Here is a 24,769-nt window from a genome sequence, read left to right as displayed (position 1 = left end):
CAACACTGCAGACATTGGAGTTCATACTAATCAGTCAATGCGTGGTGTTGCATAACACTGGGCCGCAAATGATCACTGGCTGGATGGAAACATGTTACCACTGCGCATGGTAGACTATGTAGAGATGTGTTAATAGGTGCAAATTTGCGCAAACTTTCTTGTGTCATTGTTTGGATGAGCTGACAACAAAAATGAGATGTCACCTATACTTAAGTGTCTTTCCTAAACTGAGGATGAAACTGTGTAGGTCTGGCAAACAGAATGTCAGCCCAGCAACAAGCCTACTGACCACATTAATCCAACCACTGCGAGTGGAATCCTCAGATCATTTCCATAAAATCAAAGTAGATACCTTTGACATGCAATGTGTGCTAGTACTCAACACATGACATCTTATCATGTTATAATGTGTAAAACACATGCGCGCATCCTTCCCCTATACCCTGTTAACCTGCAGGATACGATTTTATTATTGAGCAAGCACTATTATGTGTACCAACAGTAGTAATTGTAGTGGCGGTAGTAATCATAGCAGTAGCAGTGGGCTATAACGTTTCATAAAAGTGTGACAGCGACACCTGGAGATATAAAGGCGAAACTTGCTCGACTCACGTAAAGATGGCGTACACTCTTTGGAATTACTGTCCTCAATTTTGACTGTCAGGCTTGCCTTGGCTGAGAAGCTCAACGATGCTTACCAATATCGCCCAAGAAAATGTACCAATAAAATGTTTGATACAGGAAGGAGAGATAGCATACATTTTCATTGGGATTTTGATCTGCTAACCTCACCAAAGGAGCTGGACCGTGCGACAGGCGTACTGGAAGAGGAGCCTGAAAGAAAAAGTAAAGGGAGGAATATAAGTTTTGATAGACGTTACTTAGTTACCGAGCAACGCTACAGGAGTTGGTGCAAGATGGCGAAAACACAACGGAAACTACAATAACATCGTTCTTATGCTACAGTAGAATGAAAACGGGGTAAACTGCCTGTTATATTCACATCTCCTGTTGTTTAAGCACAAAGCTTCAGAGTCAAGATGGAGGATGAAGAGACAGCGTTGGTAAGTGAGCATGTTTTAATGATACAGCACCAGAGGCTCCAGGTAAAAGCGTCGCGGAGACTCGCCCAGTCTGAATTAGTTCAAGTTAGTGTAATTTAGCCTGTCGGGATTGTGATAAAATGATGCAGAGAACCAACTAAGGAGAGCCCTTTGAAAACGTTTCATGTTAGCTTTTGCGAAAATGACGTCGGCTAACGTCAATGACGTTGTTTAATGTTAACGAAGTTAGCTAACATATCGTAAATGAAGCCAAACACTGGCTCTCCCGTTTAACTTTGGTTTGCATGCTATTTTGTTCTGTTATGAAAAGAACTTTGGTTGCAGCTTGCGTATTTAACAACCTGTTATTTGCTCACGTTACTAGCTAACATCACTGTCTTTAATCTCGTTCAAACGCAGTGCCTCTGTCTGTTTCTCCGCAGGCGTTGATCAGGTGCTACTGCTATGAAAAGTATTTCAATCACGCTGTAAATGCAGCAGAAGCGGCTCAGAGGAAATTCAGTAATGTTCCTATCTACAGTTTTTTCCATGCATATGGTACCCTTATGCAAGGTAAGCTTGAAAGAACCAAATAAAATACTAGCATGGGCACTTTCTAGGTAGATCAGTGTCTCTTTGCCATCTGTCACACATGTATTTATGTCATTATTTTACTACAGGACAAATTCAGGAAGCCTCAGTCGAGTTTGACACAATAAGAGATAGTCCAGATGTGGCACTGTGCACATTAATGGCCCTTGTCTATGCTGAGAAAAAAAAGACAAACCCAGGTAAGCCATCATAATCCTTTTATTGTAGTCACAGTTGCTTTTGAAAGACCAGGCACACTTGCTGTTAATATTCTGTTTCTTTGTATTCACAGATAGAGAAGTCATCCAAGAGCTTGATGCTAAGGTCAAAGAGGATCGTAAAAGTGCATCTCCAAAGAGTCTGTACTATGCTGGGATGTTTCTCTGGTTATTAGGACGAAATGATAAGGCAAGGGAGTACACAGAGAGGATGATCAAACTCTCCAATGGCTCTAGAGAGGTGAGATTTGTATTTTTGTCATATGTTTGAGAAATGCGTCAGTACTGCTTTGAGCCATTTTCATGCAAAGTCTTTACGTGCATGTAATGATAAGCAGGACACTCTGGCTTCTCATGTATTTGCACTTTTGTAAAATGTGGACTGATATTTGTTGCTCAGGGGAAAATCCTCAAAGCTTGGATAGATGTGACATCTGGTAAAGACGCCTATGCCAGAAAGGCTGGAAAATACTTTGATGAGGGACTGAAAGAAAATGCAGATGTTTTTGCCCTGATGGGAAAGGTGAGATGGGAATTGCAAATGCTGTCATTTCTCATATTTCCTATAATTTGACTTACTTATTGTGTTTGGAATTTTATTAATTGTTTGTGTTGCTCTCACTGTGCTCAGTATATTTTAGTGTTTAGGTCAGCTTTTCCATGTACCATGTGATTCACTGTATGTTGGAGTTCCTTGGGACAGTACATTATTTGAATTATTCCTTTGTAACTTTGAAATCATTGCTTCCATTGTTGTTCCTGATAGGTTAATTGCCTTTAAATGTTTCATTCATATTAAAAAGTAAAGTAATAGTCATGTTTTATACCAGCTTGTACTGATATTGATTGACGTTTGGCCTGTCCTAGGCACAATACTACGAATATCGTCAGAACTACTCCGGAGCATTGGAGATGGTTAACCAGGTCATTGTTAGCTTTCCCGGGTTTTTGCCTGCCCTCGTCAAAAAGATGAAACTGTTGCTCAGCCTTCAAGACTGGGAGCAAACCATAGATGCAGCTCACAGGTAACTGATGAGGCGGTTATAAAGTCTCTCCCAAATCATGCACAGGTCACAGCTCTCTGAGTGCAAGCTCGTCTGAGCTCTCTTCCCCAGACTCTATAAGGAATCTTAAGGAAGGCTATTGTGTCTCTGGTGAGTTCATGAAGTGCAAAAAAACATTTGTAATCACCACCAGGGATGGCAGAAAAAGTGTATTCTGCCTTTACTTATAACTCAGCATTCAAGTGCAAATGAAACACAAGCGTGATGCCTCGGACCAGCGCATACTGATTAAGCCATTGTTTGTGCTCTCCCCTCTGGACTGTGGCCAGTGTCAGACAGCATAAAAAGGCCTTTGAGCCAAAGTGCAGAAGTCTAACACAATTCCAGGGATTTGCTGCCTCAGCTTTTCTGAGCAGGAGAAAGAGTGATTGCTCAAGTTGCACCAAGTTCAGAGCCGCTGTGATGCTATGTAGTAGGATGGGTGCAAGCAGCATATAGTATACATTACATCTTTTGGCAGCCCTCACAATTTTAGTTTTAACCCATTTATGCCCATATTGGAATTTTATTGTTCTTTTTTGGTTTTGGGGTTGTTGTTGTTTTTTTGCATTTTTAAAAGATAATCAACTTTGTCTACCAATTAAGGCATGCTAAATCTGTGGAATTAAATATTTAGATTTTGCTATGTGTACCCACGTCTTGACAGTTTCAACAGCATTTTTTTGTTTAAACTTCCAACAGAAAAGAATCTGTGGGGCTTTTCCTTAACATACTGAATATAGTCATTAGTCATAAGGGGTGTTATCTTTCTGTGAGCTCAATGCAGTACCACCAGTATCAGATAGTCCGTTCCTATTCAATCAAAGAAATCCAAGCTTATTAAGTGTAGTAGATGGACTTCACTCACAGCGCCTTGTGTCATATTTCAGGCTTTTACAAAAGGATAAAAATAACCTGGAGGCACTACGGATGCTAGCTCTACATTCTTTATGTAGAGATGGAGATATTACTGAGGTAAAGTTCACATTTTGTATGTTCATACTTTGATCTCCTGCATAACAGGCATGCAAATCAGCAGGAATCCAAATGAAATTATAAATACTGGCATTTATGATGAAGCTGTGGCAAAGTGCTGATCAGTTTACAGAAACTCTTTATATCTCCCTTGGCAGTCAGTAAAGCAGCTTTCAAACCTCATCAGCAGCCTGGAGATCCTGGAACCACACAACCCAGAGCTTTTCTACAGGATGTCTCTAGCCTTCACGCGTGTTGTAAGACAATTCTCAGTATTCTTTGTAAATTCTTAATTCTACACTTTTTGGTCCTCTTAATTCTGAACAGTTGTTTGGCTTGCGTTGAATGTCAGCATGCACAGTGTTTCCTGTTTGTGTTTTGTTATAGTGTGGACGAAATGAGAAATTGATTGAGCAGACATTTAGAATGGTGGAAAGAGCTTTCTCTGTGGCATCGGGGGACTCAGATTTAGCCACAGAGTTGGGCTACCAGATGGTTCTTCAGGGCAGAATCAAGGAGGCTATGAAGTGGTACAAGACCGCCATGACTTTGGATGAGACAAGTGTTTCTGCTCTGACTGGTATCGTGTTACAGTTCTTAAACTGTTGTCTACAAGACATACAGGGTCAATACATTCTTTTTTTCATTTCTGAAGATCTAACATTTTTCCAAATTTTTGTTTTGCAGGTATAATTCGTTGCCAGCTGATAGAGGGCCACCTTGAAGATGCAGAACAACAGTTGGAATTTCTCACAGAGATTCAACAGTCTATTGGAAAATCAGGGGTATTGTCTCTTCATAAATGCTGACAGATGGCAAAGTGAATTGTCTTTAAGTAAATTAAAGGCTTATTGCAGTTTTGAATCTTTAATATGCTTTAAAATCTGTACCTGGCAGGACAGGCAGCAGCTGCTCCTGTCTTCAGTATCTTCCCTTCAGTCATTCTTCCTGGCAGTCTTATTTCTTTAATGGTGGTCTCTTTGATCCATCTTGTACAGAATGCCCTTGTTTTCCTCCTTGCTTCTTTTCCTCTTGCACTTCTGTTATTTTTGCTTCCTGCTACTATTGATTAATTTCTTTTTTTTTTTTCCCTCCACCCAATTAGGAGCTGCTTTACCTACGTGCCATTCTGGCAGTGAAAAAGCGCAGGTCCCAGGAAGAGGTTACCAATCTGTTGAATGATGCAGTGGACACACACTTCTCCAACCTGCAGGGTCTGCCTCTGGGAGTGGAGTACTTTGAGAAGCTGAACCCTGACTTCCTGTTGGAGATTGTGAAAGCGTATCTTGCGCTGTGCCCCACTAAGGTGAGACTGGGAAGCTTGTCAAGAGAGAGCAGTGTGTCCAATGGTCCTTAAAATTTTAATTCAGTTGTCAGTTGTGTCTTTATCTTGCTAATAATATATATTTGTTTGTTTCATACATTTGGGAACAGTGTGATAGGGATACTGTATGCATACTTAATGATCTTCAAATGACACTCATCATTAAACAGTTTGCGGTCAATAAAACTTACTATGCTTATTTTAGCCTCCAGCCCAGGGCCAGCCTCCTGCTCCTCAGCTCCAGCACTGTGCCACACTGTTGGATACTGTGGTCAAGATTGTGCCGGGTCTCCCTCAAGGGGTCTTCCTGCTCGCCAAAGTCAGATATCAGTCTGGTGAGTGCTACATTTGAAATGTTTTTCTTCCTTTTCTGCAAATGCTACTTTAAAATGCATTGCTTCTGTGTTCATTCAGGTGACATTGACGCTGCTCAAAGCAGTCTACAACATTGTCTGGACCAGTGTCCTTCTCATCCAGATGCTCATCTGCTAATGGCGCAGATCCATCTGCTGCAGGGTAACTTCACGTTGTGTTCCCAGTCTCTTGAACTCTGTCTCAGCCATAACTTTGAGGTAAGATCACCATCAACATGGACAGTATGCGTACAGGCTCTTATCTGACCCACAGCAAATGTGCAAATAAGTAAATATACTTTGGATATATTATCGGCACTGACAGGATATCAGTGTGTATTGTATTGTAAAATGCCTACAGCTGACAAATTTTGGAGTGAGGTTTTGTCTTCATTGGACGTCTTGTCCATTCCAGATCCGAGAACATCCACTGTACCACCTGATCAAGGCTCAGGCTAAGAAGAAAATGGGTGAGCTGACGGAGGCCATTCAGACACTGCAGATGGCCATGAGTCTTCCAGGTGTCCGCAGAGCTGGATCCTCATCCAAATCAAAGAACAAGAAGATTGAGTTGAGTCCGGCTGACTGTGTCTCTGTCTTCTTGGAGTTAGCCGAGGCCCTGTGGCTCAATGGAGAACAGGTACGATACTGACTGTTTTTGTAATAGTACATGGTACTATCCTGTTTAGTGAAAAGGTCCAGTGTGTAGATTTGGGGTGATCTTTTGTCAAAATGGAGTACAATATTTGTTATTTTGTTTTAATTAGTTTAGAATCGTTGTGTTTTTGTTACCTCAGAGCGGGAGGAGGTCTTCTTTCACGGAGTCCAAACACTGGCTCCAGAGAAAGCGTTTCCCTTTTTTAGCAGCCATCGTAGGAGATGGTGAGGTGAGACGTGTTCAGTTTGTTGCAATCTGCAACCTCCCCACCAGATGCTGGCACACTAAATCCTACACACAGGACCTTTAGAATTCTAGAATTGTTCTTCATGTTTTCTTATACGCTCTTGTACGCTGCTGTGAGGTTACCACATATGGCCTGGCCTTGAAGGTAAAAATGCAATATACACTTACTAATGGTTTTAATATCCCAGCATGAAGCAGCAAAGGTGATGCAGGACGCCATCAATGAGTTCTCAGGAAGCCCCGAGGAGCTACGTGTCACCATTGCCAATGCAGACCTGGCCCTGTTGCGAGGTGACACCGAGTTGGCGCTGAGTATGCTCAGGAACATTACCCCTGAGCAGCCCTATTACATCCAAGCCAAGGAGAAAATGGGAGACATATATCTGAACCACAGAAAAGAGAAACGTCTGTACGCAAGCTGCTACAGGTGAGCCGTAAATCTGGATGCGAACGAACAAAAAAAAAAAAAAGCATGCCGAAATCTTAAAGTCAACTTGCCGTAACATTGTAGCTGAACATATGAGCAACCCCATCTAAAACCTAATGCATTGTAAATGTTTGTCTGAACAGTAATGGCTGAAACTTAATTAAATACATGACTTTAGGATATTCAGCCGTAATGCACCTTTCATCCATAATAACATTTCACCAAGCCGAGTCCCTAGTAGCATTTAGAAGACCACAAAACATAACCTAAATCAAATAAAGTTTTAACCAAAGCCATTCATGCAATAAAGAAGACATGTGCACAGATGTATTCCAGTCCTGTGCTGCTCTCTGATGCTACTTGTATCAACAGCTGAAATGTAGTAAAGCATGACTGAACCTCAGACCAGCAGAGACATACTATATGTCTACAAAATGAAGTACACCATATGTGATTCCATATCTCTGTCTCTTGTCCAGAGAGATGGTGGAGAAGCTGCCCAGCCCTCACACATACCTCTTGCTAGGTGATGCCTACATTAACATTCAAGAAGTAAGTAGGAGAAGTGATTCATCTGCGTCTAACAAGATATTTTTTTATCCCATAGCCGCTGATTTGTGTTGACATTGACTAATGCAAAGGTGAAAAGAAAAGCTGTCCTTGATGGAACAATTATAAATAGATGAGTAAATAATAAATGAACAGATTACAAGCCTCTTTGTAATGTAACTGCTGTTCTCAGTTTCATTATACATTCCTGTTCTTACCATTCATAAGAAGGAATGGTAAGAAGATATTTTCTCTTCCACTGTGCTGTGTTGGAGCTGTAAGGTTTTACCTGATGGATTAGTGTCTAAAAGGAACACATGGTCTCCTTCTGCAGTTGAGAGCAGTATGAAGAAATAGTTTAGGGAATGCTTTTCTGTAAAATATAAAAAACATACAAGGAATGCTCCATGATGCTACTGCACATCTTTCTGAATGAGGAGGCCATTTATGATGGCCCAGGAAAAGACTGCAGAGTGAGCTATCATACTGAGATGTTACATCATTGTGGAAAACATGGTTTACACACACTGTGTCCCCGTCATCAGCACCCTCATTTAACATTAAGTAAGCAAATCCACCTCAGTATATACTGTCACTTATCCACATGTCCTGTAAAAACCTGGAAAATTGTAGACAAGCAATTGTAGCAAACTGTTAAAACACTTGCAACAGCTTAAACAGCTGTGTTTGTGTATATGTTTTAAAATCACCCGCTGCATGTCAGTTCACAGGGAATATTTAAGGGAAGGGAAAGCTTAACAAATATAGTTAACAACTTCTAACTAGGTCAGAGGGAACTACAGTATGAGACGGTGACACAGTATGTGTATAGGCTATATAAAGTTGGAAACAGGATCAAGAGTTACCACACATCGTCATTTGAAGCATGTACCAGGCTAGTGTGCCGCATGCTTTAGCACTCGGGTGTTTACCGCACATTCACAACAATTTATAAATAATGCAATGCACTGGATTTCCCAAATAATATTTACAAAAACTTCAAACCAACACTAAATTGTGACACTACTTCCCATGTTTATCCTCAGCCAGAGAAAGCCATTGAAGTTTATGAGCATGCTCTGAAGAAAAACCCCAAAGATGGTGCTTTAGCCAGCAAGATTGGAAAGGCCCTGGTCAAGACTCATAACTACCTCAAGGTTTGTGTTGTACACTCGTGTAAAGGTAAACATGATTCACTCACAGAAAAAAAAACAATGTTGACACAAGGCTGCTGTTATACAGGCAATAAATTACTACGAAGCAGCCCTGAAGACTGAGCAACAGAACTTCCTGCGCTATGACCTAGCTGAGCTGCTGATGAAGATGAAGCAATATGAGCGCTGTGAGAGAGTCCTGCATGAAGCTCTGGCTCATGAACCAGGTACGCAAGACGTCACAGCACTTCACACAGTCATCTCCTGACGTCAAACACCGGAGGAGTAGAGAATATAGTCATAATAGTTTGTGTGCAGACATGATGCAAGTATAAACACCTTGATGCAAAGATGGAAGTATATTGTTCATGGCTGTGGTTCTCAAACTGGGGGTGGGCCACCTCAGGTCAGGGGCTTAGAGCCACTGCCGGGGGCTGTGGGCAACCAGGGGAAAAATGTGGAGTGAAACTAAGTTGAATGAATATGATTTATGTTGTGAAAATAAGTGTAGTTTCATTTAAATTCAATCTGGATCATTTTTGACTAGTCGCTTCCCCTTTCATTGTTAATGATTGATATGAATTGTGGGAACTTTTTTCATCTGAAGGGAGTCATGCCAGGAAACATTGAGAACCACTTGTTTATAGCAATACAATATGAATGAATGAATGAATGAATGAATGAATGAATGAATGAATGAATGAATGAATGAATGAATGAATGAATGAGTGAATGAATATGCAAAGCTAATCAAAACATCTCTCTGCTATGTTTCAGATCAAATATTTACTGATCGATTTTTAGTTATTTATCGTTTTGTTGCATTTCTGTTTTCACTTTTCTCTTCAAACCCACCCAGTGAATGAACTGCTGGTGCTCTCTGATGACTGCCGTTATCTGGTCCTGTTGGCAAAGATCCAAAATAAGGTTGACAAAAATGAGGAAGCTTTGCTTTCCCTACAGAGAGTGAGTGTTTCTTTTTGTGTCAAAGGTGACTTTCAATATTCTCAAACTTGTTCCTCCAGCAGTGTTAAGGATGACGCCTGTTGTTGTTGCATTCACAATGTGGTTGTGTTTTTGCTGCGTATAGGCCCGAGATGTGCAGGCCAAGGTGCTGAAGCGGGTGCAGTTGGAGCAGCCTGACGCTGTCCCCGTGCAGAAGCAGCTTGCTGCAGAGATCTGCGCCGAGATCGCTAAACACTACACAAGTCAGAGGGGCTATGAGAGAGCAGTCAAATTCTACAAAGAAGCTCTTGTGTATTGTGAGACTGATCGCAAGGTCAGTGCAGCTGAATCAAAAACGTCCTGTGTCCTCACTGCAGCTGTGGTTAACAAGCACTGGCATCTTTTAGAGTCTGGTGTCTGTGTTTTTGAAATTTTGAGGTCTTAGTTGTTGATAGTTTGATTTAATTGAACAGTTTGATTTATCTACCCTGCATTATTCTACAAGCAGTGTTGTCACATGAATTCAAATGAATGCTCTCCCTGTTCCTAGGTGATGCTGGAGTTGGCACGGTTGTACCTTACTCTAGATGAGGTTGATGCGTGCCAGGAGCAGTGCAGTATCATTTTGAAGAATGACCAGATCAATGAAGATGCAACTCTGGTTTGTTCTGGCTTATTCTTCTGCCACTTTTGATCATAATGCTTTTTTGAACTGATTTATAGATGCTATTTCTGACATATGTTTCCTTAGATGATGGCTGACATTATGTTTAGGAAGCAGGACTATGAACAGGCAGTTTTCCACTTTCAGCAACTCCTGGAGCGCAAACCAGGTGCCGTAGAGTCTCATTTGTCTTATTCCACTCAAAAAATGTGTATTTGTGGTGAATGTGAATTGATGATTTGACCTTCTCTAAATGAGAAGTACAGTGAGTTCCACCTGTTGCTTTCAGACAACTACCCAACACTGTCACGTCTTATTGACTTGTTGCGGAGGGCCGGGAAGTTGGAAGAAGTCCCCAGATTTATTGATATGGCAGAAAAACAATCTTCCAGGACTAAGTTTGACCCTGGGTTCAACTATTGCAAAGGACTTTATCTTTGGTAAGTCTGTAACAGTGTTTCCTCTGGAATATGTGACAAACATTTTAACATCAGTGACTGAACTTGTGCTTGTTGCTCAGGTTCACGGGAGAATCAATCGATGCTCTGGGACACTTCAACAAAGCGCGGAAGGACAATGACTGGGGTCAAAATGCAGTTTATAACATGATTGAAATCTACCTGAACCCTGACAATGACACCATCGGGGGAGAAGTGTTCGAGAGTTTAGATGGTGAAATTGGGTGAGTTACAAAGGAGCATACTGAGACTCTTAGACTATATACAGTATATATTCTTTCACTGGAAAACCAACAGACTTACCTCTAATGCTCACCCTTGTCTTTGATCAGGAACTCCACAGAGAAGCAGGAGTCACAGCAGCTGGCTCTGAGAACAGCCGAGACCCTGCTGAAAGAGTTAAAGCCTCAGACCTCAGGCGGACACACTCAGCTCCGTATCCTGGAGAACTACTGCTATCTGGCAACAAAGCAGAAGACCAGTATAGAGAAAGCACTGGGTGTTTTCACAGAGATTGCAAACAATGAGGTAAGTAAAGTTCAGACTGTGTGCATGAGTTACACCTTCATAATGGGAGATGATAGTGGTAGTGTTGTCACATTCATCCGGTCCAACCAGGATTCTCTGTTTGGATTCAGAAGGACCACGTGCCGGCCCTGTTGGCCATGGCAACGGCTTATATGATGCTAAAACAAACCCCCCGAGCCAGGAACCAGCTCAAACGCATAGCTAAGATGAACTGGAGCATCGTTGACGCCGATGAGTTCGAGAAGAGCTGGTTGCTCTTGGCAGACATCTACATCCATTCGGGGAAGTATGACATGGCCGGGGACCTCTTAAAGAGATGCCTCAATCACAACAAGGTCAGCCTGAAAATATTGTCGCTGCTTGAATGTTATGTGGTTTGCAAGGCAGTCCAGTTCACACAGGCCCCTTGTCCAGTTCACTTGGACATTTGTGTTGCTTTATAATGCATTGGCCGTCTTTTATGTAAATGTCTTTGTGATAATAATTGCCCTTTTTTCCGCAGTCATGCTGTAAAGCCTATGAATATCTGGGCTACATAATGGAAAAAGAGCAGGCGTTCCACGATGCAGCACTCAACTATGAACTGGCTTGGAAATATGGAAATCGGACTAATCCTACGATTGGTATGTCATCCAAAATCAAATGTCCAGTTCTTTTTATAATGGGATTAAGAGAATTATATTTCTAACATGTAATGTCTTTTTTTATTTTAGGATACAAGCTTGCTTTCAACTACTTAAAAGCAAAAAGGCATGTTGATGCCATAGATGTGTGTCATAAGGTGAGCCACCTGTGGGTGTTTACAGTTTAGAAGATCAGATCTGTTTTTTTTTATCCTGTGAATCATCTTTGCTTCTGTCCGCAGGTTCTGGCTGCTCATCCAAATTACCCAAGAATCAGAAAGGACATCCTGGACAAAGCTCGTGCTGCGCTGAGGTCTTAGTGCTGGAACTGTGTGTGCGTGAGAGAGAGAGAGACAGATAGGAAGCCAGTGTTTGTTACTTTGATTGAATCCACTCTTATGGTTTGGTTTTTACTGTCAACTTAAAAGAGGTGCAGTTATTTGTATTATTTCTTCTGGAAAACCAAATACACACATTGCTATGTCTTTTTTTTTCTTTTTTTTTGAGTATATGAATAGTTGGGTGCTGGCATTCCTGAAGGTAAACACAGTGCAGAGGGGCTCAGGCTCACACTCAGCTGGAAGCATTATTCTTCTCTCTTTACTCACAAAAACAAACAAACAATGGGGTCCTTTAGAACAGCACTGTGTAAGGAACATGTGAAATGTGTATTACATCTTTAATTTGAAGCATGGCATATTTATATTGTCTTTGAAATGCTTCCCCACAGTTCATTTCTATGAAGATCAATGAAATGTTTTATCTTGTGATTACTAGGATGTAGCTAAATGTTTGTTACTGTAAAGCTTATATTTAAATAATAAAATGTGGATACATGATGATGGCTTTCTTTTTTTTATGCCTGATTTCTTTTCTCTCCTAAAGATGTTATTGCACCCTCCTGATTAAGACACGCTCTGAACAGACAGTTTGCACCATCAGTGTCCCCACAGACGGTTGCCACATAGACCAACATTTACAAGTGTGACTGGAAAAAAAAAACTGCGGGACACTCTGAACATTTTAATGGACATAATAAACTGGATGCCTGCCGTGGATAGGAAGTGCCGGGGAACACAGTCACTACAGATGGAGTCACTGTGCGAGTCAAAGGCAGAGGGGCTTCAAACTGGGCAGCAGAGCAGGCTCCCCGCGGCTGGAATCCGCGTCTTTACTCTTTCTTCCAGCTCTTTATGAAAACCATCCGCCGTGGACAAACCTGGGGAAGAAGCATTAAATAAAACTACAGAATCCGCTGGTGAGTGTCAGCCTCTGTCAACGAAAGCTCAGACGTGATCAATAAGGGATCCCACGCAAAAAAGGACGCGTAACTTTTCCAAATGCATGCCGGACCATGTGCGTTTTTAGCTCTAAGTTTTACGCTCTGCGGTGTTTTCCCAGAGACGCTGATTGGATGCGGTGGGCTGTGTGTGCGGTATAGCGCGTTCCTCCGTTATTTGTAACCCAGCAACTGTCCCAGTGAATGACCAGTTGAACAAATCCTATTAATGACACCATTATTGAATTTGAGGAACTCCGGGGAGAACAGTCCGCAGTATCCGTGAACACAAGGTTACAGCAGGCCAGTTTAGGGGACTTATCGAGAGGTTTGTGTCCATTGATGTTTGCTTCAGCGGTGATTTTGGTAAATTCTGTTTAAAGAAAGGGTATGACCGGACATGAGCAAACAGTGTCATCCTTAAACCTTTTTTTTACCTGCCGGATCTTCTCTAGTTAATTTCTCATCATGTATTCCAGGTATGGATTTTGACACGCAGAAGTCCTTTGTGCGCAAGCGCGCCGGCACGTCCCCTCCCTCTACCTGAGAGGAGCGCACCTGGATCCAACGAGACGGAAGTTGAGCCGAGGCAGAGGGCAGAGGAAATCTTTTTGTCTCCTCGGAAAGTTTCTTCGGAGTTTAAGCGAACAGATTGAGGATCTCCAGTCAACGCAGGATGTCATCCGTTGAATTTTACCAGCACAATTTGAAAGGCTTTTCTAATCTAAACCTGTAGTTAAGCGACTCATGGTACGTGGTCTTTTCTCTCTCTCTCTCTCTCTCTCTGAAGGAATCCAGATCAGTGTTTGTTTGCTGATTTCATGAGCTGATTTTTGAATATGTGGCTATAGAGAGCAGCAGACTTGCCTGCTTTTAGCTTCACCAGGAAGATGAAAAGTAAAGAACAATTGCTTCAAAACATGTGACTGTAATGACATGGAATGAAATCTGTCACTGTTGCCTGTATTTTTTTGCTGAAACCATTCTTAAATTTAATTACATGAATGCTGGTCAGCCATCATTAAACATGTGAATATTATGTTGCAGCTGAATCCCAGTGCAAAGGCAGCCTGAAGAATGACATCTCTCCGCAGAGTGCTCCGAAGGCGAATGCACCCTCTTAAACTGGTGATAGTGGCCCTTGTCTTTGTCACATTTGTGTTCTTCATACAATGGGAAGTGGGGAGCCAAAGCCAAAAGGAGGACCCGTGGCTGAAGGAGATGGTGGTGAAACGGGACTCCATGCTGGGCATGGTGATGGGAGCTGTCAATAACTTCAGGGATGCGATGCCAAAGATGCAGATCAAAGCCCCTGTACGTCAGCAGGACAGTGCAGAGAGCGTGTCCTGTCTGCCAGGACACTACACTGCTGCTGAGCTCAGGCCAGCTCTGGAGCGGCCACCTCAGAACCCGCTTGCTCCTGGAGCAGCTGGGAAACCTTTCCACACGGACTCCCTGAGCCCTGAAGAGCAGAAGGAGAAGGAGAGGGGTGAAGAGAAACACTGTTTTAACCTGTACGCCAGCGATCGCATCTCCCTGAGCAGAGACCTGGGCGCTGACACGAGACCACCAGAGTATGCCAGTTTGTGCTATCTTCATGATTTATGTTTAAACTGTGCAAAATCCCTCATGTTTGCCTAATTTTTCACTGAAAATGTACAAGAGAGCTCAAGAATAATTTGCTGTTAGTGGACATAATAGCCCAAATAATGTTTAATTCATTTTCCAAATGACTTTGAATTAGAAACAACATGTAATTGCACCACCTAGTGGGTGTACATGCAGCTTTGTTGCTGTACAAGAAGTACTCTGGGCAGATGTACTGGCTCATAATCTAGCTTGAAGTCACACACTGAAAAACACCCACACAGATTGCTGTAATACAGATGGGGATGAAGCAAAACTGACTCTCTAAACCATATACATTCATCATATTTGCTTTTTGCAACTGATCTCAGGCAGAAACCACAGAGATGATTGTTCTGACTGGGACTTTGTTTCAGCATGTCTGCCCAGTTACTGTGGCCAGTTCAGAGAGAAGCACAGTTATGTTTGGCTAATTGCAGTACATCCAAGTATATGTAAGTCCAAGTACATGTCAGTACAAAGTGAGTACGTGACACAGACATAAAGCCCGTCCGTGTACTGGCTATCTTTATTGGGATGAATGGCAAAGTCTCTCCCACTCTGATATGGCAGGTATTTCAAAGGCTGCCACGCATGCGGTGTCACAGCAGAACTGGACACCCCACAGGGGAGCGTCTGCAGATGTAATAACTAGACTATTGTGCCACTCAGGAACTGTAACGGACAGTCAGATCTTTGTGCTCCTTTTCCTTCTCGCTGCAGATGTATTGAGCAAACCTTCAAGCGATGCCCCCCCTTGCCGACCACCAGCGTGATAATTGTGTTTCACAATGAGGCTTGGAGCACTCTGCTGAGGACAGTTTACAGTGTCCTCCACACCTCCCCTGCCATTCTCCTTAAGGAGATCATCCTGGTGGACGACGCCAGCATGGATGGTAAAATTCAGGGCCCTTCAGGACCGCCCTGCTCTCCTCTGGGCTCGATTTCATGCAGCATGTTGGGTGGGCAGCTCTTTGGTGAGCTGCGGAACGTGCAGAGAGGAGCTGCTCCTGCGTCTTCTGTGGCCCGTGAAGTGGGTTACAACAGGAAGCGAGGCTGCTAGTGAATACTTTCCGAGGAGGAATTAGCAGTGGTTGTGCTTAGAAATGAATCCGTTAGCTCTTGTAAATAGTTCTGATGTAGGAGGGAAACAAAATGCTGGAGAGGAGAGAGGTTTCAGTCCATCTGACAGTGTAAACTCTTATTTGTTGGGCCTGCTGTACAACAGCTCTCCTGACAGCCGTCCACATTGAAGATGAAAGGAAGACGGCTTTGTTCTTGTTCATCTGTTTGAGTATTACCTTCCAGGATGAGGACTGTGATTATCTATTTATAACTTTTGCTCTTCAAGAGACTGTGTAAAAGACTGTGTAGTAGAGTCACTCATGTTATTTCATCAGATTTGTGCATCTCCACCTCTAATTTTATCCTATGTCTAATGGATCCTGTCAGATGTGTTGAAGGACGAGCTGGATGACTATTTGAAGCAGCTGAGCATTGTCCGCGTCGTCCGCCAGCGAAAAAGGAAAGGACTTATCACCGCTCGGCTGCTGGGTGCCTCCGTTGCCACTGGTGACACGCTCACCTTTCTGGACGCACACTGTTAGTCACCACCGCTGACATTACTCACACATCAAAACCGGTTGCATGCTTGACACACCCTTGCTTGCACACCCATCACACAACAATCCAGTGTTTGCTCTTCTTGCTCGTCGTGGTTTTACATTCCAAAATCAGACAGCTGGTGGTTTTTGTTAAGAAATATGTTGTGAAACAATGTCTGACTTGCATGTGTTAACAGGTGAATGCTTTAATGGATGGCTGGAGCCGCTGCTGGCCAGGATAGCAGAGAACTACACTGCAGTGGTGAGCCCTGATATAACCACTATTGATCTCAATACTTTTGAGTTCATGAAACCGTCGCCGTATGGCCAGAACCACAACCGGGGCAACTTTGACTGGAGCCTGGCCTTCGGCTGGGAGAGTCTACCAGATCATGAGAAACACAGGAGGAAGGACGAAACATATCCTATCAAGTAATTGATTATGGGATATCTAACTGTCATATAAACTCTTGTGTCTTGTTGGAAATCATTAACAAAGTTTCTCCATAGGACTCCCACATTTGCTGGTGGGCTTTTCTCCATCTCAAAAGAATATTTCTACCATATTGGAAGCTACGACGAAGAAATGGAAATCTGGGGCGGTGAGAACATCGAAATGTCATTCAGGGTAAGCTGTAACCACGCAGCCTTTTTGGTTGTGCAACAGTTTTGTTGTTATGTCAGTTATCCTTTTAACCTGTTGAATCATTCCAGTATCCAGAGGCACGTCTAACTGCATGTCATTATGCATCTGTTTCTGCTGTCTCCCATTAACCTGCAGGTGTGGCAGTGCGGCGGACAGCTGGAGATCATCCCCTGCTCCATTGTTGGCCATGTTTTCCGCACCAAGAGCCCCCACACCTTTCCCAAGGGCACGCAAGTGATTGCTCGTAACCAGGTACGACTGGCAGAGGTCTGGATGGACGACTACAAGGAGATCTTTTACCGTCGTAACCAGCAAGCTGCGCAGTTGGCGAAAGATGTATGTGCTGCTTCTGACTCTTCTGAAATCCTGTGTGTCTGTCCTGTGATCCTTTCAAATGCAACAAATTGTTCTGCAGCTTTCACTCCTACTTCTCATGGTCATATGTAAGGGGTTTTTAAGACCACTCATTATCCCCCACCCTTAAGACAGGTTTGTGCAAATCCAACTCGTATACAACCAGCATTAAGTCTGATCATGACTTACTTAACATAGTCCGCAGGGGGAAGCTGGGAGAACCGTAGCATTTCACTGTTGTAATTCTCGGTGCACAAAATCTGTAAAAATGAAACCTTTGAAATAGAGAGAAATAGACTAGCTGTCAGGGGTTGAAAGCTGTTAACCGACAAAGAAAAAGGGGCCTGAAGGAAGTCAGCTCTGGTAAATGACAGGCTCTCAGCGTTTCCCAACATGTGGTCCCGTAGGTGCCATAAACAGTTCCCTCAGGGCTATACCTCACAGAGCGGGCCAGCCCTTTCCCGCTGGCTTCAAACAGACACGCCATCGCCAACAGCTTCAAGGAATCCACTGTAGTAGCTATCAGTGTGCACTAGTGTTAGCAGCATCCTCGTCATTATAGTAAGTGCTCTCATTATTCAAGAGCATGAGGTGCCTGCAGAGCCTTTTAAATGTGCCATTACGCTTCAGTTGAAAAGGAACAGTGATCGAATACTTGTCTGTAGTTAATTGGTTAAATAAAGGAGTCATTAGGGCACTGGAATGCAGTCATTGACTTCAGAAAAGTAAAGTGATGATGATGTTCAAAGTACAATTGAAAGTGGAATATTCTCATTTTCTTTGAGGTTATGCAATGAAATCGTATATTTGACGCCTGTAATTGGATGACAGATTAGAGTGGAGTTCTGTTGATGGCAGAGTTGGTCGGTCAGTCGCTCCACTGATTACTACTACTGGCTGGATTTTTAGTGCAGACGTTCATGGTGATCAAGGGGGTAGGATGAACTCAAATGATTTTGGAGATCCCCATTCTTTCCTCTAATGGCACTATGGGGTTGACATTTTTGGTTTTTAGTCTCCTTGGTCTAACAGTAATTTAGTGCTGAAAGTCTTGTTTTTTTATTTGTTATTTTATATCTTACACGCTTTGAGCTCTTCTTAATTCTTGCATGTCAGATTGGACATAGCATCATTGCTTTGAAGTTCACCCTCACAAAATTAGCCCCGTTGGTTTCCAGCATGCCGTCAGTGTGTTGACAAACCATGTTAAAGCAGCTGCTTTGCTCTTCTGCCTGCCTGTTTTAACAGAAGGCGTTTGGAGATATCTCCAAACGCGTGGACCTCCGTGCACGGCTGCAGTGCAAAAGCTTCACGTGGTATTTGAAGAACGTTTATCCAGAAGTCTTCATGCCTGATCTCAGCCCACTCAAGTTTGGCTCAGTAAGATCACACACACCCCACCACCCGCTCTCTTCTTTCCAAACCTCCGAGTTCTGTCTAGCCACTGTGGGTTTCCACTTGGGATCTCCAGAGGGTACTGAGCAGTTCCAATTTGACACCACTGAAAGCACTCCAGAGACTTAAGTTGTTTGAACAGCTTGCACTGGATGTTAGTTTTTCATTTTGTTTCCTTTCACTGCTTTCCCCTTCCCTCCTCTTTCTCTGTAGGTGAAAAATGTCGGCAAGGACTCATGTCTGGATGCTGGAGAGAACAATGAGGGTGGGAAACAGCTGATCATGTATCCATGTCATGGACTAGGAGGAAACCAGGTCAGTTAGAAAATGTGCATTCTATGTCTGATTTCCAAAAATAAGATTCATTTTAAACAGGGTGGTTGATGCCATTTTTTTAATCTGTCTCCTTTGCTGTAGTATTTTGAGCACTCCACACGTCACGAGATTAGACACAACATTCAGAAGGAGCTATGTTTGCACGGGGCAGGGGGGGCTGTGAAGCTGGAGGACTGCCAGTATAAAGGCAGGAACACATTTGTAGGAGCCGAGCAAAAATGGGAACTGAAGGATGTGAGTTTGGTCTCTTGGATTTTCTGTGCACTGATTTGTGATTTCAGATTCTCTGGTTGTCTTTTTAGGAAAGTAATAGTTTTGTCTTGCCTTCATATAGAACCAGTTACTCTACATCCCAGGATGGAACATGTGTCTGACTGCCCGTCATGAGCATCCTTCTCTGGGCCCCTGCAACCCCTTGGACAGATACCAGCTCTGGTTCTTTGTCTGAGTTGTGCAAACTACCACTTTACAAAAATAGCCACTCTGTATGCAAAGGCATACTAAGACATGAGTATACTATACTGTATGCAGTTAACATGCAGTTTTTATTTAGATGATGGACATTGAGTTTTAATTTATTTTTATATGTAGAAGAACTGAACTGGTGCTGCTGGGAAGTTTGGACTTTGGAAGAAACCACAGTGTGCCGCTGCTGGAAGGAAGCATTGAAACAATGCTCCCAATCAGACTGTGAACTGAGCTTCTTGCAACGAGTTGCACTGTGTTGCCAGGTGCCCCCTTTGTGTTTGAGATGTTTTCACTACTCCAAGACTTCACAACCAACACATGCAGTATTAGGTATTTAAAGCCAACACTGAACATTTTTCCAGTGAGATGTAAACCTAAAAAAAAAAAAAAAAAGAAATCATGCAAAAAAAAAAATCCAGTAGATAAAGTATGTTCTATACAAGGGGCTCCAGTTGGACACACATAAACCCCAAATGTTGTACACCAAAGAGAGTGAAAGTGGAAACACACAACACACAAGTATAAAGTGCATGGCCCCTTTTTAATTTTTAATTTTTTATTTTTTATTTTTTTTTAATGACGCAAAACCTCTTGTTTGCTACCATCCAGTGCCTTTATGTAATTTTCTACTGGGTGGATGGAGTGGTGGAGGGTTGGGTGATGGTGTGATGGGGTTGTTGCAGTTTTCTGTCCATGCATGAGTGATGGCTTCCAGAGAAAGATCAGATCAGATCAGGGCTGGAGCTGATGCACTTAAATTCAATCATTTCATTCAGGGTTTTTTTTTTGTTGTTGTTTGTTTGTCTGTCTTTTATTTTATTTATTTATTTTTTTTTAGTCTTCAAGCTCAAAGACCAGAAAACTTTTGCAAGGACAAATATTCTATAATTTCTATACACTCAGCTCAGTTTATTCAGTACACCTGGATAAGAGTAATGCATTCTAATACAGCAGCCCTGCAACAAATCCTACCTACTTTATGGGTATTTTGCAGGCTGTAGTTTGAGGTACTGGTAAATGCTGAATGCATTAATATCAATGTGGGTAGAGTAATAGAGACCGCTCTCACTCAACACCTCTTCACAACATTATAACCCTCATGACGGGAGGTTTTACTGCAGGACTGTTGTATTAGATTGCATCAGTTATGCCTAAACTAGCAACTGAGTGTAGAGACATGAAGAACAACCAGTTGAAAACCAGTTTGGACTTGCTGGTGAGTTGTCCTTTAAATTACAGAGAGTTTGTTTGGTCTCTAGGTTCATTTCAAGGGCTTGTGACTAAAGTGAAATTGGGATTATTGTCTAAAATCTGTTACAGTAAATCTGAGCTACAGTCAATGTGTTATTGACAATACACATGCAGCCAAAACTTTTTCTAAGATGAATCTTTTTTTTTTTTTTTTTAATTCGGGCAGTGTTTATCTGTATTATTTCTGTCATGCTTTGGTGTTTGTCAAAACAGAACAGTGCACCGAAGGAACTCTATTTGTTGGTCAAATGCCCAAAACTCTCCTTCTACATCTAAGCAGGAGTCCACTAAAGAATTTCTGGTGCAGGCACTAGTGTTTAGATGGATGTGGAATATTGTAAGAGGCTGAGGAACAGATCGAATGTGTGTGTTTGTCTAAAATGGAAACTGTCTTTTGTTGTCAGACTGCTTTGGTATTAAGAGGTCTTATTTTTAGGTCAATAAATTTAGTTGGATAGAACAGAGAAGCAATTTCATTTCTCCCTGTGATCTGCAGAGGGCGCTTTGCACCAAGAAATCACTGACCTGTACAACGTTGACTAACATTTTTAGCAATTTTAATTCAATTTATTTCAAAACCATGTTAAAAATGAAACAACTGAGAATGAAGTTGGATCTATCTACAGCTGGAAAATGAAACACACTGAAAAAAAAAAAATCATTTTGTGCAAAACGTATGCATTTCACAGAATAAGAAAGAATATAGAATAAATCAGGCACATGAAGCTTTACAACTCACAACCAGCATGAAACAAAAGTCAGTTTTAAGATAGTGAATCAATTTACTCAATACAGACTTTTAGTAAACCACAATAAATACACATTTCAATATATCATTCATAATAAATACTGGAAAATAAAAATCAAACACAAGATTTCTTAAGTGGATGCAGCGTCCTTGTATCTAGCCTTCTCTCACTGTATGCTTTGGCACAATTAATATGTACTATAGGCCATGTTGATGCCACTGATTGCCTGAAAGCAGTCTGTACACTTCCTTTGTACCACTGAGGTGGCATGAGAGGTCCCAGCTACTCGACAGTCACACAGAACCACCAAGACTCCAGTACTGACCCTTCTGATTAGAAAATACGGGCAGATGTTTGCAAGCTTGGAAGAGGGACAAATATCTGTACTCATGCAGGAGCAAAGAATTTCAGCAACGTGTTACAGTAGTACTACTCACTAAATTATTGCAGTCCCCCAGTTGTTTAGCGGTCACTCCAATTTCCTTTTTGCCAGTGATTTTATAAATATGTGTTAAAAGGTTATTTACAGATTTTTGGTTTTAAAAAAATCATCCTGGTAAGTCATTTTCAATGGCTCATGGGACTCAGGAGTCAGCTGTTAATTACTGATATGACTCAAGTTTGATAATAAGCTTTGATTGTCAACCTTGAACATTTGTTTCCTCCATATACAGAGATTAAAACTGTGGCATATTCTTATTTATGAAACTAATGGTGCTTTAATTACAATATTAAGTACCGTGTCAGTCAATTAAAAGTAATCTCAGTCCACTTTAGTGAGGATTCTTTCTAAAAGGGAATGCCTGTTATTAAAAACCCTCAAACTATTGCACGAAACACTTCAATAGAACAAATTGACATCATTCTTGGATCCACATAAATAATCATCTCAGGTTATTGGACAGTGGAATGTATCTCATACAGCATTCAAAACAGAAGTCCTATAACCAGTTAATTCCTCAAATACTGACACATTAGTTTGGGTCAATATTTTGTCTCCAGGACTTCGATGGAGACTGCTTACTGATGGTTTTCAAACGATCGCTGATTTAATGATAAAGATAGTGATCTGATCCTCTCATCCTTTTGGAGAAATGACAAAGTGCTACTTTATTAATATCCCTGTATCAATGAAATGCTTCAAAGAATACATCTAAATTTCTGGTGGTATCTGCAAATCATGTTGTTCTTAGAGTTAATGGTGAGGAAAAAAAAAAAAAATCTTTCAAGTGTTTATGAGTTAAAACCAACTGCATGCCACTGGACCCCCACACATAAGTGCAAAAGGCTGATTTCTATGCTATTGATATTGTATTCCAAACATACAAATAAGAATTCAGGCTTTTTCATGCTTTTCAAAACCATAGAAAAAACATATAATAGTGACAAAAAGAAGAGAAATGTACATTATGTATACAACACATCTTTTTTATAAAACAATGGCGTTTTTTTCTCTAAATGTTACTGAGATTCCCAAAAACAGCATGCGTATTGTTATCAAAACATTTACAATATATACGTATACACGTAATTCAGAAACAATAAATACAATAAACCTTTTTTTGCACATTTGACACATACAGTGGACATAGAAAAGTTCCATCTACAGTACAATATCTGCTTAAAACTAGAACTTTACATCTGAAATTACAAGATACATTGCACAGCATGACATAACTGATGTTTGAAGTGTTTTGGATGTGTTCTGTCGTGCGGTGAAGCACACGCTGTAAACCTTCAGGAAACCCCCGGGAGTGAATCATTCCTGGAAAACATTTCCGTCATGAACGTATGGCTTTATGATTACAGATGAAAATGTACTACGGTGCTGTAAATTGCTTTGAAATTTAAGGTCAGATAATGCAAAAAGGCCATCATTATGTTCCCTTAAAATGCCACTTGGTCAGGCTCAAATTAAGACATAATAATGAAAGAACACTTGAAAGGTGAGGCCCACTAAATGGCTGTGACCTCGGGGCAATGGTCTGGTAAAGGGAGGGTCTTCGTATTGTTTGCTAGTAAGGTCAGCTCAGAATGTCCGTTGACGCTGGACTCTTGCTGGGGCTGCTCGGCTGTCATACACGTGCTGTGGCTGCTGAAGGGACCCTGGGTGTTATTGTTCAGGTAGTTTTGAAACTGCGCCTGGTTCTGGTTGTCAGGCTGCTCCGCAAATGCCGCTTTGGGCAGCGCCTTCTTCTCCTGATCGGGTGTGTAGCAGGTCAGGGGGGCGGCGGGAGCACCGTTAGTCAGAGCGAAATGGTGACTCGCTGTGTACTGTTCCTCAGCCTGATTCGAGTAGTCTGTGTACTGCTCAGCAGACATGTTGAACGGTCCTTCGGCCACGCTGCCGTTGCTCGTGCTGACTGGATCTTGGAATGCTAAGGCTTCCCCGTAGGGTTTACTGGGTTGGCTTGATTGGCCGTTTGAGACGGCACTGGAGCTCCCCAGCTGATAGTACTCAGCTGAAGAAGAGTTCATTAAGTAAGTGTTTCCGTTCATGTGGTTATCATGCGCCACAGAGCCATCGCTGTAGCACAGCACAGAGGACAAGGGGACCACTTCAGTATGAGACACTGCTGGGGTTGTCATGTCGTCCTGAAAGTTCTCAGACTTCTCCTCATCCTCATCGTCCTCCTCCTCATCCTCAGAGTCGCTGTTAGCTAAACTCTGGGTGCTGGAGTCAGACAGCCCGCTGCAAACGCTGCTACTATCCTCCTCATCCTCCTCATCATCTTCATTCTCCTCCTCCTCCTCTTCCTCCTCCTCATCTTCTTCGTCTTCTTCCTCGTCATCATCGTCCAGCGGCTCCTCCATCTCGTCTGCAGCCTGCAGGTGCATGCTGGGCGTCTGTGGAACGGCGTCAGACAGAGAGTACTCCAACCGGTGCTGGGACTGAACGAGAGGGTTTCCGCTTGCCAGGTCGTTGGTTTCGCTATGGTAGCCGTTGGTCGGGGACGCCTGCTGCTGCTCGCGACTCTTCTCCAGCTCCAGCTTCATTATGGTGTGCAAGAAATGGGTCCGAACACGGATGGGATTAAACTCCACTCTCCCAGTTGAATTGCTGCAGCCCTCTTTAGTGCAGCCACATGGAAATGACATACGGTCCACCTGAGGAAGACATAGCATTTACTGAGCCATTCATGTGATTTCAAGCAGATGACCTGTGTGATGTGATCAGGACATGAAGTGCTGTCTTTAATACACAGTCTCAGTCACTGATCCCTCTACCTTCCCTTTAACTGTGCAGAATTGTTTTCTGTTT

The 24,769-nt window shown here is 42.3% G+C and overlaps 3 protein-coding genes across 5 annotated transcripts in view; 2 read left to right on the top strand and 1 right to left on the bottom strand.

Annotated features, from left to right (window-relative positions):
- Positions 1–887: 887 nt before the first annotated feature.
- ttc21b (tetratricopeptide repeat domain 21B) lies at positions 888–12,645 on the top strand. The gene is made up of 29 exons (XM_070975972.1): positions 888–1,064; positions 1,487–1,616; positions 1,724–1,834; positions 1,927–2,093; positions 2,253–2,375; positions 2,720–2,877; positions 3,786–3,870; positions 4,029–4,127; positions 4,258–4,450; positions 4,558–4,655; positions 4,976–5,176; positions 5,400–5,529; positions 5,609–5,766; positions 5,963–6,187; positions 6,640–6,878; positions 7,358–7,430; positions 8,474–8,584; positions 8,670–8,808; positions 9,441–9,547; positions 9,672–9,860; positions 10,077–10,187; positions 10,278–10,359; positions 10,480–10,630; positions 10,711–10,872; positions 10,981–11,176; positions 11,287–11,511; positions 11,679–11,799; positions 11,890–11,957; positions 12,042–12,645. The coding sequence occupies exons 1-29, from the start codon at positions 1,041–1,043 to the stop codon at positions 12,117–12,119; spliced, it is 3,954 nt and encodes a 1,317-aa protein (XP_070832073.1). The 5' UTR covers positions 888–1,040; the 3' UTR covers positions 12,120–12,645.
- A 120-nt stretch (positions 12,646–12,765) lies between these two features.
- On the top strand, positions 12,766–19,883 carry galnt3 (UDP-N-acetyl-alpha-D-galactosamine:polypeptide N-acetylgalactosaminyltransferase 3 (GalNAc-T3)). Of its 2 annotated transcripts, none has more exons than XM_070975973.1 (12): positions 12,766–13,057; positions 13,558–13,828; positions 14,126–14,652; positions 15,428–15,600; positions 16,157–16,306; positions 16,506–16,740; positions 16,819–16,936; positions 17,090–17,290; positions 18,557–18,688; positions 18,917–19,018; positions 19,121–19,273; positions 19,374–19,883. In XM_070975973.1, exons 3-12 carry the CDS (start codon positions 14,156–14,158, stop codon positions 19,485–19,487), a joined length of 1,875 nt encoding a protein of 624 aa, XP_070832074.1. In that variant the 5' UTR covers positions 12,766–13,057; positions 13,558–13,828; positions 14,126–14,155; the 3' UTR covers positions 19,488–19,883. The 2 variants fall into 2 exon arrangements, with proteins under 2 accessions (XP_070832074.1, XP_070832075.1); XM_070975974.1 differs by lacking the exon at positions 12,766–13,057 and adding an exon at positions 13,191–13,406.
- The window catches only part of csrnp3 (cysteine-serine-rich nuclear protein 3), a 24,795-nt gene continuing 19,606 nt past the window's right edge, over positions 19,581–24,769 (bottom strand). For both annotated transcript variants that reach the window (XM_070975975.1, XM_070975976.1), the window contains one exon: positions 19,581–24,615. In XM_070975975.1, the coding sequence (XP_070832076.1) occupies positions 23,464–24,615 (1,152 nt within the window). In that variant the 3' untranslated portion in view covers positions 19,581–23,463. The remainder of the gene's footprint in view (positions 24,616–24,769) is intronic.

The sequence above is a fragment of the Chaetodon trifascialis genome, chromosome 12 (assembly GCF_039877785.1).
Source record: "Chaetodon trifascialis isolate fChaTrf1 chromosome 12, fChaTrf1.hap1, whole genome shotgun sequence".
NCBI lineage: Eukaryota > Metazoa > Chordata > Actinopteri > Chaetodontiformes > Chaetodontidae > Chaetodon > Chaetodon trifascialis.
Note: the sequence above shows the minus strand (reverse complement) of the source record. Positions and strands in the feature narration are given on the sequence as shown.